At 34.4% G+C, this 19,284-nt stretch overlaps 1 protein-coding gene across 11 annotated transcripts in view; it reads left to right on the top strand.

Annotated features, from left to right (window-relative positions):
- Window positions 1-19,284, top strand: part of LOC136031071 (nuclear protein MDM1-like) — a 195,303-nt gene that overhangs the window by 112,072 nt on the left and 63,947 nt on the right. For all 11 annotated transcript variants that reach the window (XM_065710319.1, XM_065710318.1, XM_065710322.1 and 8 more), the window contains 2 exons: window positions 2,409-2,604; window positions 10,824-10,929. In XM_065710319.1, the coding sequence (XP_065566391.1) occupies window positions 2,409-2,604; window positions 10,824-10,929 (302 nt within the window). The remainder of the gene's footprint in view (window positions 1-2,408; window positions 2,605-10,823; window positions 10,930-19,284) is intronic.

Genomic DNA, 19,284 nt, shown 5'->3' with positions numbered 1-19,284 from the left:
TATAAATATGACGTCAGAGACGTGATTCTTTTTTCTAAAATTAAGGCTCTTTGCGAATTTTCTCAAACTTCTGACCTGTATAGATCACTTATTTAGACCAGAAAATCCCAGGATGCCAATTTTCCCGAAATAATATGGAGCTGTTTTCGATAAAAAATCCACAATATCGATTATATTACGATACGATTATAGGATTATTATATGATTATGCACTATATGATTATATTATTTACTCCGATGACGATGCTGCACCTATCAACCAGGCTATGATTATTTGCCCTTTCTATACAAAAAAATTGTAGTATTCAACGCTGCTCAATAGTTTGGGAACTAAATATATTGATGAAATAAAATCTATTCTTTGAGACAAGGTTCGTGGCTTTATCTTATTAATAACCTTCCTCACTTATCTAAGTCGTGTCAGCACATCAATCTTTTCTTGTAAATCTATGCCTCTCATAAATATAAATTGTTTACGAATAATGTGGTTAAGCTGACAAGTTTGTGCACATATACAAAAAAAATATATATTACAAACATAGAATGTTTAAGTCAATTAGCTATTATACAATGAGTTTAATGTGAGTAACAGGGCTAGGATCTAACAAAGTCAAATTTCACTTTGGCAAAAGGATTCACTCCACCTAATGCAATAATGATAACTTCATGTGAAGGATTATTCATCTGTTCAATCATTTAAAATTCAGAACGATCACCATGAAACACCACAAAGATATTTCATGTTGTATTCAATGAGCAATGAAATTAAAAAATTCTTTTAAAATCAAAGTAGCGAGTAATATTAAAACTCAAAAGGAACAGAAATTATTACGTGTAAGAGGGAGCTCGTCAACAAAGGTTTGAATTTTAACCCAATTCTTTCAGAAAAACTACTGAACTCAAGGTTCGTTTCATTGGAACTATAAGAAGCTTTTTTTAGAAGTACTAAAAAAACTTGAATATTTATACCGAAGTGTTTTAAACTTGTCATGGTTTTTGAAGACCAGGAGCAACATTTATGCAATTTACCCCATAGATAGATAAATATATACTTTATTAGTGAATAAACTTGAAACCCTGTGTTTCGAATCTACAACTACAAAAAAAAGATATAAACTGGAGCTAAAAAAATGAGAAATAAACACAGGAAATTACAGAAAGGAGAAGAAGAAAAAAATATAGGTAAAATAAAAAGAGACAAAAAGGACTACTGTCTAAATAATAAGCATGTCACTTCATAATCAACTATGAACGTTGATCAAATCAGACCGTATCAATGAGAAATTGCATTACTAAGGACTGAGTAAGCTTACAAACACTAAGTAAATACAAATCGAAAGGAAAGAAGATTAAAAGGTCAATTGAACACTTCATTAATAGTGACCGAGAAAAAGAATAATTAGCACATTGAAAGGGGAGTTGATGGCAATTTTCAACACCACCATACAAGCAGAGGGGAGTGTCAATTTTCCCAACTCTGTGTAGGAAATGATTTAAGTGGCTGCGACCAGTTATAAATTGGGTTAAGCAAGGTGACGGTTTCAATTTTTTTAAAAGAGGAAGGTAATCCTTATAAAAAAAAAGAAATTCACCGTCCAGCTACTGACAGAATTCTCGAACCTATTATACCAACTGTGATATATTGTGTTGGTTAAACCGGTATGGGGATTTTTAAATCATAAAATATTATATTTATAGTATTTAGTACTACTTTATATTTCCATCTGGTCTTTTTTGTTTATCCGTCTTTATCACTGATGTGTTTGATGGGTTATCAACAAATTCAACTAAATATAAATAGAAAAATTACATTCAACAAGGAACTTTTCCATGGCTACGCTTACGCTCCAAATTCCCCAAGAATGTTGATTTGGTGAAAAGTTCATTAATTTGAGTCTTTCCGCTTAATTAGTTACCGAAACTTTTTTGACAACAAAGGTCTCTGCGTTGGCTCTAAGGCAGAGGGGGATCTAACCCTCGCCGCGTATTTCCACATAAAAATCCATCAAGTGGTCCATTACAGCACTCATTAATTTGATATTCGTATTGTATTCAAAATCAAAATAGAAGAAATGGCAGAAGAAAATCATCTAGACTTCCTCAACTTATCATGCCAATAGCATTTTCGTGTGACTGATCAACCGTGAAACTTTGCGGTAATTAAATCATCAGTAGATACTGAATCACGACTTTAAGAATCATTACTATTCTTAAAAAAGGTTATTTATGGACAATGAAAACTACAATACTATTGAATTATCTAGTTTTTTTCGAACCAAAAGGAGACATTCATTCGTCTCGATTATGGGGGTACAGATGTATATGTACAAGTATGGTTGCATTGTATGGAGTATTTCACATTTCTGAGATAGCTAGAAGAATCCAAGAGTATAATATTTATTTTTCAGTCTCAAACTGGCATGGAACTAAGTTCTGGCAAATCTGAATACAACGTTAAATTTGGTTGGCCACCAGGTGGCCAGAGCTGTCAAAGAAGTGAGCAAGTCAAACCAGTTGAAGTGCTGTCCAAGCTAAACAATTCAACTGAGAGTCAAAAATCTTCAACTATGAACACTTTGTACCCAGCTCAGACTAAAACAGCAAGTAAGTATAGCAAAACAAAAATAAAAAGTCTAATAAAACGAAATAATTCCATCAAGCTGTATTTCTAAGAAACAAACCTTTATTTCTATTCTTAACAGAAATTTCAAAGTGATTCAAAGTCCTCATGCGTGGATTCCTCATAAATATTTGTTTGCACAATAGCCTAGGAAATTAAGTTAATCAAGGCATGACTGCACACGTGACTTATTTAAAGCGATTCAGACGGAGGGGCAAAACCAGAAGGAATTGCATGAACATCAGCTTTCAGCTAAATAAAATCTGAAAAGAGTTTTTAGAGCCAATTTATTTCGCAATTAAGATAAAGCTGGATAAGCATTTTCATTATGATCAAAGACAGATAAAAAAAGAATAAAACAAACTGACCCACCGAAATAACAAGTAAAAAGTATAAAAAGGCACAAGCATCAGGGAGAAGTCCCATTAGACAAAGCAGTTACAAAGGTTAAAGTGGGAATTGGCCAAAATATGTTAATAATATCATACATGATTTGTTACTAAAAAATAAAACACTGCGCAATTTAACTGGGGAAGCTGTATACAGTCTATGAGCATTGGTTCTAAAAACATCCCTCACTTTGGTTACCAGATGGTATTTAGTTGCTTGGCATTTTGGGAACGAATTTTTAATAATCATCGAACAACATCTAAAAAATTGCTTACTGCCCGTTCAATATCAAAATCTTAAGATGGTCGAGAATATCCTGATGATTTTTTAAATTATTCTATTAATATTTCCATATATCTAAGGGCAGGAGAGTATAGAATAAAAACAAAAAACAAAAGATTCATCGAGACAGTCCTTTCATCTTTCAACTATCTGTATGCAAACCTTGGTAGTTCTGGAGATAAGGGCAGGAATACCATAATGAAAACAAATAAGTTCTATTCAATGCATGCGAACAATATCAATTTGATTAATGAGAGGGTAGCCTATATAGAAAAAAAAATCACGATCGTGATCATATTTTATTACGGGTATAAAACTTGTCCAAAAGTTTTAAATGTTTAAAGTTCAATGCTCAAAATTTTACTGAATAAACAGTTCCATAGTCTTGTGAAGTAATGAAAGACAACAAGTTAAAGAACCCTTTGCACCATGAGAACAAAAAAAAGGAACGCCCTGCTGTGAGTTAAAAAATGGCTAATATTCCCAAACAACTTAGGCTTTTTAGAAAAAATCTATGAATTAGTCCTATTTTCTAATATTAAATAAAAAACAAACGTATATAGTTTACTCTAAAAGTGACACAACTTCAACCCAAATGAGCTAAAGACTCTAAAATCGGTCGTTTTCGGAGACATGCAAGTGTACGCAACATTAATTTGATAAATCAAACTCAATTTTTTTTTATTATCTTTTTGTTACCCTGGTCTTGTCAGTGACGTTTTAAGTTTAATTAAATAATAAAAAAAACAGGTTTTTTTAACTGAAAGTAAGGAGTGACATTAAAACTTAAAACGAACAGAAATTACTTCGTATATGAAAGGGACTGTTCCCTCCTCAGCACCCCACTCTTTGCGCTAAAGTTTGACTCTTTCTCTCAAATTTACTTTTTAAAACAGTGAAAAACTATAGCGTAAAGAGCGGGGCGTTGAGGAGGGAACAGCCCCTTTCATATACGGAGTAATATTACTCCGTATAATAAAACCTTAAGCCTTGGTGAATTTTTCATAAATTCAATTTGATGGGACAGTGGCGTCGCTTTAATGTTCATTCGTTCCGTAGAGACCTCAGTCCTCTTATGCGAGTTCCACGCGTTATAGTTCTACGAGTACTTTGACGTGTCTTCTGTCCAAAGATAAAGATAGTATGGATACAAACAGATATTTGAAGAATTGGTTTTCCCAGCACCCAAGGAATTAGGCTATTTGCGAGATACTCAAAATTGCAAGTTTTTCTTGTATTATGCTTGGTAGAAATGACATAGATTTTCTCTTTGAGAATACTTCATTCCTAACCTAGAGTCACGTACAGCCTCAGCCAATAGAATCAAGCCTGTTTTAAACTGAATTTTTACTGTTCTACAATATTGTTCTCCAAATCCAATGTCATGAAAGATTTAATAATATTAAGAAGAAAACTTAGTTGCTGTTTGTAAATCAGTACCAAAATTCAATTTTGACTGTTAGCATATTCCCTGTAGTAAATATTAAGGAACGTGACCTTATTCCAGAACAGAAAAAGCATACCTTGTACCTCCCAGAGAGTTAAGGGTAACTATTAAATTTTCTTAATTGACACATACTAGTATGTTACCTTCCGTAAAAAATAGTTCCCAAAATCTTTCTCGGAAATTCTAATGCTATTTACTTTTTCACTGCTTGGTGTCTAAATTTATATAAAAAGGTTTCTGAATGCCTTTATCTCGCGTGGAGGATGAAGAAAAAGGAGATAGACATGTACTGTACAAAAGACTATGACCATGTGAATATTCAAGTGACAAAAGATTTCCAGTCTATGGAGAGTTTTCAGATCTCCTGAAAAAAAAATCTAGTAGCAATTTATTACAGAAAGTAAGCTACTGACTTGAGTAGATTAACAGTATATTGTTGTATTTCTTGTCTTTTGCATAGTCCAGTTTGAAAATGAATTCTGTTTTTTAGACAGCTCATGAAAATAGTATTTTTTCCTGAGTTGAGCTCTTTAAGCCTGGGTTTCTGATAACAAGTCAGTTGGCCATATTCTTGTTTAGAAAAAAATTCCACTGAGGAAAGATTTGAAATTGCGACAACAGAAAATGTGCATTAAGTAAATACGATTGACTGCTTCAGTAACAAGGTTATTGAATCAAGGATCCTCAATGCAATTGTCTTCCAGAAGTTGGTCGCTTTTGGGTTTATGCCCTCCCTGAAGCCTCTAGATTTTGACGATTGTTTTATTTGTCGAAACTACGCCGCTGCATCAAAGTCGAGTAAAATCGTTTTATACCGAATCTTTAAGGTCCCAATATATTTTCATTTTGTAAACAATTACTTTTTAATAATACCTTTTAAAAAGCACACAAAGCTTTCCATTTTTTTTGCTGTTACATAAAATTTATGTTCAAAACACAACCCTCATAAATGGGTTTAGTCGAGGATTATCTGGGACGTGAGATGAGGCAGCTTAAAAAAATGACTAGGCTTACTATAGCGAGATGCTCAGACTTTGAACATTCAACAAATTACTTCAATCAGGAGGTGGTGGTTTAGAAAAACATTTTAATGTCCTCCAATCCTCATCCTCCATCAGCTAACATGATCAAGTGCGGGTAAACTTTGAATCTTACTTAGTCAAACATCCAAAATGAATTTAAAATAGAATGCGATTCTTGCTCAATACATTTGGACTACATCTAGTGCAAGAAAAAAGATCTACTAATACAAACAACCCACTGTAGCACCAAGCCACCTGAGACCAATACAGCTACGCAACCTTATCCTCCACCCCAATATATTTCAAGCCTCCCTCTAAAAACCCTCCTAGGAAGTTCAAATTTCCCTTCAATCCTTCCTTACAACCTCTTCCCACCCAGGTGTAGGACAAGCTACTTTTTGCTTTGCCCTAGATGGTTGGCCAAAAAGGACAACTCTTGGCAATCTGTCATCCTTTATCTGCAGAACGAGTCCTCGCCATCTCAACCTTTGTCTCACTATAGCTCTAGAAAATGATTAAAACGACATTTTTCGTGCAGTCTAATGTTTAAGATACTGTCAGTCAGATGGGTACCTCAAAATAGTCCGTGGCTATTCTACTTTTGAAATATTTACTGCATCCGCTATCTTTACTAATACTGCTATCTAGGTAGATGAATTTATCCACTTGACCGATCTTCTCGTTTCTCAACCTCACTTTCCCAGTCCAAGCAAATTTCTTAATTAACTAGAAAGCAATAAAGATTTGTCTTGTGGGACTTTGTCCAATGGTTCAAATTTGTGTAGGCGTTATCTCCATGAAGACAAAATATTTTCTTTCACTTTGATTTTAGTTTAGTCCCCAGGACTAAAACCTATTCCCAGGAAAAACTTAAAACCTTAGGTGCGCTCCAGGAATCAATCATCATCAACTATAAATAATTATATGTCAATACTTTCAGTCTAAAACAACGGGAAATATAAAATTATAAGCAACTTTTATAACTTAAGTCTAGAGCAAATTGCAACTTTAACCCCTTTTATTTACAATATTACAAATTCCATAGACTTAATTTGTCTTTATTTGCCATATTAAGCTAAAAGTAATAACAGATAATCATAATCATTAATGACAACTAAATTCTAGAATGTAACCTTTATTTTCACTCCATTATGAAATAATGAAAATAAGAGATACCATAGACCCTTTGCTTTTGAGCTTGACAATTGCTTTATATCCCTCCTATAATTACAACTATTGATAATTGGATATTATATTATTCTTTCTCTTCGGAGTGGTAACATATTTTTACAGTATGTTACAGTATCATGTTTGGTACTTATGTCCATAAGTGTACACACTCAAGAGCAAATCGGTTTTATCCGTCTGTACTTAGAGACAATTAGCTTACGCTCAGTGGAAAACAAGTGACGGGTGAAAGAATACATTAAAGTTATATAATTTGGGCTATATATTTGCACATTAGGGGGGAGGGGGTAAAGTATTTGGAAAGCGTGAAATTAGAAAACAATTTTTACTTCATAATATGCAGAATAATTGTAGCTAAGACATTTTACATACAGACCTGCTATGCTTAAATCCCTCTCCTAGTGTGCAAATATATAGCCCGAATCTGTTTCTAAAGTATTATATTTTCATCATATTACGTGGGACGATCTTTCCATGGAGGAATTTATCATGGGGGAAGAAAATTTCCATAAAAGGGGGTGCTGGATTTTCCAGCATTATTTAAAAAAAAACAATGGTAAATTAAATATAAAAACAAGTTTTTTCAACTGAAAGTAAGGGGCAACATTAAAACTTAAAACGAACAGAAATTATTACGTATATAAGGGGTTTCGTCTTCTCCTTAACACCTCTATCTTTACGCTAAAGTATTTTATAGTAATTTCAAAAGAGCTATTTATCCTAATTAAACAGCCTTTGTGATTCAGAGGTTATTCTTAGGGAATTGAGCAAAATCCGAATTTTAGTGTAAAGAGCGAGGCATTGAAGAGGGGGCGAACCCTCTCATATACGTAATAAAAATACACTAATTTAGAAGTTTGTTACGTAAGTTAATTTACAAGTTACCCATATTTATCAATAATAAAGAAGTTCGTAAATAAAATTGAAAGTTCTAGCCACCTTTTTAAGTAGCCAAAAATATTGGAGGGCAAATAGCTCCCCTCCCCCACCCCTTATCCTTAAAATCGTCCGATCAAAACTTTGAGAAAGTCATTTAGACAAAAAAAAGTAAAATTAATACACAAATTTCGTTTTAATTATTCATGTGCGGTGAGCCTTAATGAAAACCTGAATTAATTCAAAAACGTTCAGAAATTAAATTAAAATAACAAATTTTGTTTAACTGAAAGTAAGGAGTGACATTAAAACTTAAAACGAACAGAAATTATCCCGTATATGAAAGGGACTGTCCCTTCTTCAACGCTTCGCTTTTTATGCTAAAGTGGGACTCTTTCTCACAATTCAATAAAAAAAAACTAGTTTTTTTTAACTGAAAGTAAGGAGCGACATTAAAACTTAAACGAACAGAAATTACTCCCTGTATGAAAGGGGCTGTTCCCTTCTCAACTTCCGGCTCTATACGCTAAAGTTTGACTCTTTCTCTCAACTCTACTTTATTAAACAGTAAAAAACTTTAGCGTAAAGAGCAGGGCGTTGAGAAGGGAACAGTCCCTTTCATGCACGGAGTAATTTATGTTCGTTTTGAGTTTTAATGTAGCTCCTTACTTTCAGTTAAAAAACTAGTTTTTTTAAATTTCTGAACGTTTTTGAGTTAATGCATGTTTGATTTTGGCTCTCCGCACATAATTTATTAAAATGAAATTTGCATATTAATTCTTTTTTTGGATAAATGGCTTTCTCTTAGTTTTGATCAGACGATTTTGAGAAATAGGGGATGGGGAAGGAGGCCTAGTTGCCCTTTAAATTTTCGGTTACTTAAAAAGGCAACTAGAACTTTTAATTTTTAACGAACGTTTTTATTAGTAAAAACATCGTAACTTAAGAATTAACTTATGTAACAAACTTCTATATTCTTATATTTTTATTATGTATATGAGGGGTTTTGTCCCCTCGTCAATACCTTGCTCTTTACACTAAAGCTTAGGTTTTGTCCCAATTCTTTAAGAACGACCCCTGAATCAGAAAGGCCGTTGAATAAATAGTTGAAATTACTAAAGATACTTTAGCATAAAGAGCGCGGTATTTAGAAGGAGAAGACCTCTCATATGCGTAATAATCTCTTTTTGTTTTAAGTTTTAATGGTACTCCTTACTTTCAATTGAAAAAACTTTGTCATGTTTATTTTTTCATTGTTTTTTTTTTGTAGTAATGCTAGAAAATCCTGCGCCCTTTTCATTGAATTTCTCTTCCCCCATGACATATTCCTCCAAGGAAAGATCATTCCACATAACTCTCTCCCCTCAACTCCCTCCCCAAACCCAAAAAAATCCCCCTGAAAACGTCTGTACATTTCCCAATTACTGTATGTAAACAATGGTCAAAGTTTGAAACTTGCAGCCCCTCCCCTGGGGACTGTGGGGGAATAAGTCATCCCCAAAGACATAGTTATTATGGTTTTTGACTATGTTGAACAAAATGGCTATCTTAAAATTTTGATCCGTTGACTTTGAGTAAAAAATGAGTGTTGGAGGGGCCTAGGTGCCCTCCAATTTTTTGGTCACTTAAAAAGGACACTAAAACTTTTCATTTCCGTTAGAATGAGCCCTCTTGCGACATTCTAGAACTACTTGGTCGATACGATGACCCCTGGGGAAAAAAACAAATAAACACTCACCCGTGATTTGTCTTCTGGCAAAAAATACGAAATTTTTGTAGATAGGAGCTTGAGATTTTTGCAATTGGGCTCTCTGATACGCTGAATGCGATAGTTTGATTTTCGTTAAGATTATATGACTTTTAGGGGGTGTTTCCTCCTAGTTTCCAAAATAAGGCAAATTTCCTCAGGCTCGTAACTTTTGATAACAAAGACTAAATTTGATGAAACTTATATATTTAAAATCAGCATGAAAATCCAATTCTTTTGATGAATCTTTTAATATCAAAATTTAGTTTTTTTTAGAATTTCGTTTACTATTGAGCCGGGTCGCTCCTTACTACAGTTCGTTACCACGAACTGTTTGACTCTACTTCTAGAAAACTTTAGCGTAAAGAGTGGCACGGAGAGGAGGAGACAGCTCCTTTCATGTACGGAATAATTTCTGTTAGTTTTAAGTTTTAATGTTGCTCCTTACTTTTAGTTAAAAAACTTGTTTTTTTCTATTTAATTTCATTAGGATTAACCTAACTTCACTTCTCGAGTATGTATCATTATGTACACAAGTACCTCATATTTTTAATGGACGCATATATGGGCATAATCTGTTTATTATCAATATTTACAAAAAAAATTAACACACTCACATCCCCTCCGAATGCCATGGTGTGAAATGGAGGAGGGATAATAAAAAAATACACAAAATAAATAAAGAATATCAATTTACATTAAACTCAAAAGGGGTTTAGAAAATTCTAGCAAATTCTAACTACGACATCGTGTATCCTGTAACGACTACCTCAATACTTAAATCCTTCTTTGACACACAGTAATCAAAACAAAAATACAATAATAATATAAACAGACTACTAATATTGACGACTTAATACCATTTTATTCTATTAATTATATATCCTACCAGCTCGATCACTAAAATCACTTTCAGCAAATTATCCATTTTTCAACAGCCTTTAAAATTCGCTTACACCCCAACTACTTTGTATATCCCCGTCAAACGAATTTCATAACTTAGCCCTTAAAAACAAGAGAAAAACCCATATCTAAACGTAACCAAGTTATTAACATAAATTTTATTCATCGACCATGTGCTATGGGAATGATTCTCATTGACGTGTGTTGGTATATATATATATATATATATATATATATATATATATATTTCTTCAGATTCTTTCCTTGGGATGTTTGCATAAAATGACGCCAAGGTTCATATTACTATATTTTATCTGACTATTATTTTAGAAAATTGTTTTCTTCTAGATCTTTTTAAGAGCATTCAAGGGGGAACAGATAATATCGCTTTGATGAACGGTGACGGTAATTCAGGGAGTGACAGCTTTCCAAAGGAAGACAAACAGCTTGACAGGTAATTTCGGTCTTTCATTTTAGAATAGCATTTCTACATCATTTTTTATCATTTTCAATTCTCTATCTTTTTCTCCTATGATTTATATTTTTATCTTTTTCTTCCATCAAGTCTTCTATGATTTTGAATTTTTCACTTCTGCTTCTTCTGACAAAACTAAAATTAGCAAAAACGAGTTTTCCATTGTAGTCTTTTCTTATGATTAAATAAAAAACTTGTTTTTTTAACTGAAAGTAAGGAGCGACATTAAAACTTAAAACGAACAGAAATTACTCCGTATATGAAATTGGTTGTCCCCTCCTCAACGCCTCGCTCTTGATGCTAAAGTTCTTAATTGTTTTAAAAAGTAGAATTGTGGCAAAGAGTCAAACTTTAGCGTAAAGAGCGAGGGATTGCGGAGCGGACAACCCATTTCATATACGGAGTAATTTCTGTTCGTTTTAAGTTTTAATGTCGCTCCTTACTTTCAGTTAAGAAAACTAGTTTTTTATTTAATTTCTGAACGTTTTTGTATTAATGCATGTTTGATTTTGGCTCTCCGCACATAAATTATTAAAATGAAATTTGCACATTAATTCTTTATTTGGCTAAATGGCTTTCCGTTAGTTTTGATCAAACGATTTTGAGAAATAAGGGATGGGGAAGGAGGCCTAGTTGCCCTTTAAATTTTCGGTTACTTAAAAAGGCAACTAGAACTTTTAATTTTTAACGAACGTTTTTATTATTAAGAAATATATGTAACTTAAGAATTAACTTACGTAACAAACTTTTACATTTTTGTATTTTTATTATGTATATGAGGGGGTTTGTCCCCTCGTTAATACCTCGCTCTTTACACTAAATCTTAAGTTTTGTCCCAATTCTTTAAGAATGACCCCTGAATCAGAAAGGCCGTAGAATAAATAGTTGAAATTACTAAAAATACTTTAGCATAGAGACCGAGATATTTATCAAATACCTCGCTCTTTATGCTAAAGTATTTTTAGAACCCCAGATATGCGTAATAATCTCTGTTCGTTTTAAGTTTCAATGCTACTCCTTACTTTCAATTGAAAAAACTTCTTCATGTTTTTTTTTATTGTTTTTTTTATAGTAATGCTAGAAAATCCTGCGCCCTTTTCATTGAATTTATCTTCCCCCATAACATACTCCTCCAAGGAAAGATTCTCCCACATAGCCCCCTCCCCTCAACCCCATCCCCAAGACCAAAAAAAAAATCCCCCTGAAAACATCCGTACACTTCTCAATAACCATTACTGTATGTAAACACCGGTCAAAGTTTGTAACTCGCAGCCCCTCCCCCAGGAACTGTGGGGGAGTAAGTCATCCCCAAAGACATAGTTATTATGGTTTTCGACTATGCGGAACAAAATGGCTATCTCAAAATTTTGATCGATTGACTTTGGGTGCCCTCCAATTTTTTTGGCCACTTAAAAAAGGCATTAAAACTTTTCATTTCCGTTAGAATGAGCCCTCTTGCGACATTCTAGGGCCACTTGGTCGATAAGATGACCCCTGGGGAAAAAAAAACAAAACAAATAAACACGCACTCGTGATCTATCTTCTGGCAAAAAATACGAAATTCCACATTTTTGTAGATAGGAGCTTGAAATTTTTGCTATAGGGTTCGTTGATATGCTGAATGCGATGGTGTGATTTTCGTTAAGATTCTATGACTTTTAGGGGGTGTTTCCCCCTATTTTCATAAATAAGGCAAATTTTCTCAGGCTCGTAACTTTTGATGACAAAGACTAAATTTGATGAAACTTATATATTTAAAATCAACATGAAAACCCAATTCTTTTGATGTATCTTTTAGCATCAAAATTCCGGTTTTTAGAGTTTTGTTTACTATTGAGCTGGGTCGCTCCTTACTACAGTTCGTTACCACGAACTGTTTGACAGTTCGTTACCACGAACTGTTTGAAAACATCGAACATAATTGTGGCTGTTAATGTAGGCAAAATCTTAGCGAAAAATAATTTCTACTTCTCGTACAATTGCTGAATGAGGCTTTTCAACACAACATTCCCGTCCGCTTTTTTTTAATATTCGAAAAAAGCTGTTAAGGAAGAAAGAATTTCAAATTCTCCAAACCATTTGCAAAATCAGATTTACTTTTTTTTTTTACACTAGTACTGATTGGGATAAAAGAAGACTTGAAGTTTTGTCACCTTTTAAATACTTCATTTATTTAATTCAATTAGCAATTCTTTTAGATGAAGCTTGTACTTTTACATGTAAATGTGTCAACAAAAATAAATATCTAATTTATCTACAAGTATTATTGTTTTCTGATTGTGCTTTTACTTATTGAGATCGACAAAAAATTCTGAAGCGTTGCCAAGTCTTAAATATTCACTGAATGTTTTCTTCTTTATTGGCATCGCAGTGACGAAAACTTCCGTCTGGTTTATAACAGTTGTTTAAATTTTTTGGCTTGGCTAACAGTTTACTTAGATTCAATGATGCTCTGTGAAAAAATATTATTAACTTTTTTTGTGAAAAAGTTTTCAACATAATTGTTTGCTAAGGCAGAGGCGAGCCACTTGATAATTAGTGAGAAATTGGAAATACTCTGAAAGTTGTTGTCGCCTTCGTTTATCGTATTCATATACAAAAAGGAGGTTATCTTTCTGCTCTAGAAGAATATGGATACTATATTTTTAAAGTAATATTTCCTATTATTTCTTGAATCTGTAGGAAATTCGTGCTCCATCCCTTGAAGACAGCAAAATTGAACGATTGAGCCACCCCGGTGTCCGGTTTATTCTTTTGGTTCTTTGATTATTTTGAGGCTTTTGAATTTGTTATGATTTTTTTAGGTTGCAAAAACCTTAGCAAAGGGTTGCAAAAATATTTTAAAGTAATAAAATTTTTCCGTAAATCTGAGGCTAGAATGTTTAGTAAATGACTAAAAAAGTCTATGTCCGTAAACAAACGAGTATAATAATATACAAAACCTAGCCTTTTTGACCCTTCTACGATATTTATCATAATCAGTCCTCCTATCAAATTGTCTGGCTCGGCTTCAACTCTATTGCATCCTGATTTTGAGGTAACCATGTTCAAAAAGATACTAAAAACGATTAAATGATCCAATTAGTCCGCTGTCCTCTCAACAGATTTTGACTCGAATCTCTTTCTTCCTTGGACCTCTCAACCCAATTCACCATTAGTCCGCAAATATAAAATAACCAACCCATCAATTGATCTGTCAAAATGTATTTTGAAACATAGTCACAAAATCAGTTTTCATCCATGCTATCCCCTTCTTATACAGCGATGTTTAAACTGTATATGTATCAGTTGTTAAGTATTTAATAGATAATCTTTATTAGCTGTATTGATAAACGTTGTGATATCTTTTTTTTCTTATTCCGTTATTTTGTCGTTTTCTCTATTCTGTACTCCTTCTCTGTGTACTTTCGTTGTATTTATTGAGGGGTTAGAAATAAACAAATGAACCTCACTCTTCCCAAAAGTTCAGAATAAGGATTTCTGAAAGGTTTATTTGGGCTTCACTGACCTCAATTTTCCCTTTTGAAATCGGTGAAGTTAAATGGAAGGGGGCTAAACCGAACTTTACAACAAATTTTTTATGCGTGAGGTCGACTTCAACTGTCATCAAAATACTTCAGTGTCATAGGGACATATTAAACATTGAAATTATTAAGAAGTTGAATGCTTGTCATTAATATTAAAATAGCCGATATATTCTGGGCTACTGGACAAATTCTTTGACATTGAATTTCAGAGGGTGCCATGCCATGATTCCAGGGACTTATCCGTGTTTGTGTCTTAGAAATAGATGGCAGATATAAGGACAAAGGTAAAGACAGGGTAGACCTTAGAGGTGTTTTGAACTTATGTTTTCAAGAGGAGGAGTTTATATGCCCAGGAAAATAAACTACACCAATACTCTTTAAATCTTTCTTGAAGACTTAATTGCTAATCTAAAGGTTGAGCACCCTATTTCTTACCTATTGACTGTTGCTACTTATAGCAGTGCGTTGAAATAGTAAGCTGAAAGAAACTAATATAGCTTCGCCCACTTCTCTTCTTCCTTACTATATTCAAAATGTCACTCTTTAATCCCTTATAAAGTTTCCACTTCCTTTGGATTTTTTTTCTGATGAATGTATAAGGTAACCTAATATTATCACTAACATTAACCTAATATATCACTCTTTGTTAACCTAACATTATCTCGTGTCTATGAAACGTGACCTAACCGGCAACCAACTTAATCAATCTTTCGTTATAGTCCAATACGACAAGACCGCCATTGAACAACATTAAATAAAAAAAAAAACAAGTTTAACAACTGAAAGTAAGGAGCAACATTAGAACTTAAAACGAATAGAAATTACTGCGAATACAAAGAGGTTCGCCCCCTCGTCAATATTTCCCGAGTAAAGTTCGAATTTTGTTCCAATTCTTTAAGAATGACCACTTAATCACAATGGGTGTGTAATTAGAATAAATAGCTCTTTTGAAAATACTAACAAAAAGCGTAAAAATTGAGGTATTGAAGAGGTGTGAACCCCCTTATATACTTAATAATTTCCGTTCGCTTTAAGTTTTAGGCTAATGTTGCTCCTTATTTTCAATTGAAAAAAACTTTCTTTTTTTATTTAATTTTTGATCGTTTTCTAAATAATGCTGGGAAATCCGACACCACCTTCATGGAAAATTCTCTTTACCAATGAAAAAATCCTCCATTGATGGGTAAAAATCCTCCCATGTAATCCCCCCCCCCAATTAGACCCCCCTCCCCTGAAAAAGTATATATATTTCCTGATAGCGAGTACTATGTGTGAACTATATAGTGGGCAAAGTTCATAACTTTTAGCCCTTCTCCCGGGGACTTTGGGGGATTAAGTGGTCCTCAAAGACATAGTTATTAGATTTTTTTACTACGTTGAACAAAATGGTCACTTAAAAAGGGCACTAGGACTTTTAATTTACGTTCAAATGAGCCCTCTCACGACATTCTAGGACCATTGGTTTGATTCTATCACCTCTGTAAAAAAAAAAAATCAAAAAGCATTCGTGATCTTTCTTCTGGCAAAAAATACAAAATTCCACATTTTTGCAGATAGGAGCTAGAAACCTCTACAGTAAGGTTCTCTGATACACTGAATGTGATGGTGGGATTTTTATTCAGATTCTATGACTTTTAGGGGGTGTTTCCCCTTTTAATGGCACTTGGTATTAACCAAGTGACATATAGCAATCGCAAATTCTGTCGGTCTGTCTGTCGGTCCCGGTTTTGCTACTTTAGGCACTTCCATGTAAGCTAGGACGATGAAATTTGGCAGGGGTATCAGGGACCAGACCAGATTAAATTAGAAATAGACGTTTTCCCGATTTGACCATTTGGGGGGAGTGGGGGGCCCGTTAATTCGGAAAAATAGAAAAAATGAAGTATTTTTAACTTACGAACGGTTGATCAGAGCTTAATGAAATTTGACGTTTGGAAGGATATCGTGTCTTAGAGCGGTTATTTTAAGTCCCGACCGGATCTGGTGACATTGGGGGGGGAGGGTTGGGAGGGGGAAACCTAAAATCTTGGAAAACACTTAGAGTGGAGGGATTGGGATGAAACTAGGTGGGAAAAATAAGCACAAGTCCTAGATACATGATTGACATAACCGGAACGGATCCGCTCTCTTTGGGGTAGTTTTTTTTTGGGGGTGGGGGGTGGGGGGGATTAATTCTGAAAAATTAGAAAATGAGGTATTTTTAACTTACGAACGGGTGATCGGATCTCAATGAAATTTTATATTTAGAAGGATATCGTGTCTCAAAGCTCTTATTTTAAATCCCGACCGGATCTGGTGATATTGGGGGGGTGGGAAACCAAAAATCATGGACAACGCTTAGATTGGAGGGATCGGGATGAAACTTGGTCGGAAAAATAAGCAGAAGTCTTAGATACGTGATTTACATAATTGGAACTGATCCGCTTTATTGGGGGGTGGGGGTTAATTCTGAAAAATTAGAAAAAATGACGTATTTTTAACTTACGAAGGAGTGATCGGGTCTTCATGAAACTTCATATTTAGAAGGACGTAGTAACTCAGATCTCTTATTTTAAATCTCAACCCGATCCAGCATCATTGGGGGGGGGCAGTTGGGGGGGACTGGAAATCTTAGAAAATACTTAAAGCGGAGGGATCAGGATGAAACTAGATGGGAAGAATAAAAGCCTGTCTAAGATGCGTGACTGACATAACCGGACCGGATCTGCTCTCTTTGGTGGAGTGGGGGGGTAATTTGGAAAAATGTGGTATTTGTAACTTAAGAAAGGGTGACCAGATCCTAATGAAATTTGACATTTAGAAGGATCTTGTGCTTTAAAGCTCTAATTTTAAATTCCGACCAGATCCTGTGACATTGAGGGGAGTTGGAGGGGGAAACCGGAATTCTTGGAAAACGTGAAAATTGGGGTATTTTTATCTTACGAATAGGGGATCGGATATTAATGAAATTTGATATTTAGACTGAATTTATGTATCAGAGCTCTTATTTCAAATCCCGACCAGATCTTTTGACATTAGGGGGAGTTGGAAGGGGAAGTCTTGGAAAACACTTGGAGTGGAGGAATCGGGATGAAACTTGGTGGATAGAATAAGCAAATGTCCTTGATACGTGATTGACGTAACCGTACTGGATTCGCTCTTTTGGGGGGAGTTGGGGGAGGGTTTTAGTGATTTGGCGAGTTTGGTGCTTCTGGACGTGCTAGGACGATGAAAATTGGTAGGCGTGTCAGGGAGCTGCATAAATTGACTTGATAAAGTCGTTTTCCCAGATTCGACCATCTGGGGGGCTAAAGGGGGAGGAAAAATTAGAAAAAATGAGGTATTTATAACTTACGAGTGGGTGATCGGATCTTAATGAATTTTGATATTTAGAAGGACATCTTGACACAGAGCTCTTGCTTTAAATCCTGACCGGCATTAGGCCTCTGATTTTCCTTTTAAATCAATCTATTGATTCTTAGAATTTTGTTAGAGCTCATACCATATGAGCTCTTGGCTCTTTGCTCTTCTTGCCTCGTCACAAATGCCAGATGAGCTCTTAGCTCTTGTTTTGGAAAGTAATGCAAATTTTCTCAGGCTCGTAACTTTTGATGGGCAAAACTAAACTTGATGAAAATTATGCATTTAAAATCAGTATAAAATTCAATTCTTTTGATGCATCTATTGGTATAAAAATTTCGTTTTTAGTGTTTCGGTTAATATTGAGCTGGGTCGTTCCTTACTTACAGTTCGTTACCACGAACTGTTTGATCATTGAATCATATTTTCACTTGCTCAGATCACATGAGTACCTAAATATAACTTTGAGCAATCTTCTTGACAATGTGTAGGAAACTCCTCAGCTTTTATCAGTCTTTTCAATAGTTTTCCTGACTATTGTATTGCATTGCAATAGGAATTGTACGGTAAACAGGCACGTGCACATATATTTTTTCCAATTATTAAAAAACACTTTTAATTTAATGATACGAATTAAAAAGTGACCAAACAGCCAAAATATCTGGTATTTCAGGCGGTGGTGATCACGGTTCCCAAGACCAAGGGCCCTGAGTACGGTTCCGACGGTAAGTAAGAGTATTTTTCAGTTAAACTAGAAAATTACACAGCTTGGACTTTGCTTGTTGTTGCATATATATAAGAGCTAGGTGGGTTTTAAACAGAGTAAGAAGTAGGAGCCTATCTCACCGTTGTTGCATGAAAGCCAACAATGATGATGTGGAATTATGCCGATTAAACTTGGCTTGTTATTACACTCAGTTAGTCTTGAGAATTCGTACGAAAGTCTGGAGCAAGGACTTAGCTTGTTTTTTTTTAGAGAATTAGGACTATTTTTTTTTTTGCAATGTGTCGAGACTTTTTGCTCATTTTGATACTGTGTTAGTCGAGCATAGGCCATTTCTTAGACCTACCATCTTCTGCACAGAAGTGACTGGATCTGATTAAAATTTGACAATTACGTACCAAGAAACTTTCTTTTAGAAGACTGTGGACCCCGTGTTGATGGCTTAGGCGTCAGAAAGCTTCAAAATTTCACGGTTTCGTAGTTTGAGCACGTCAACTTTTTAACTTTGCGTGATTCCTCTTCAAACAAGATGATATGTGTTCAGATTTCTGATAAAAAGTAGTGGTAAAAGGGGGGACTAAAGGCCCGCATTAAAAATTCTTACTTGATTCCAAGGCAACTTGCTTACCCTTTTGATAAAAGTTAGCGGTTAAATATGGGTACGAGTGGACCCAAGCTCTCAACATGCACCTCCCTCTAATCAAGCATATTGAAAACCATTGAATATTTAAGATTTGAAGAAGG

The sequence above is a fragment of the Artemia franciscana genome, chromosome 9, assembly GCF_032884065.1.
Source record: "Artemia franciscana chromosome 9, ASM3288406v1, whole genome shotgun sequence".
In the NCBI taxonomy this organism is placed as follows: Eukaryota; Metazoa; Arthropoda; class Branchiopoda; order Anostraca; family Artemiidae; genus Artemia; species Artemia franciscana.
Note: the sequence above shows the minus strand (reverse complement) of the source record. Positions and strands in the feature narration are given on the sequence as shown.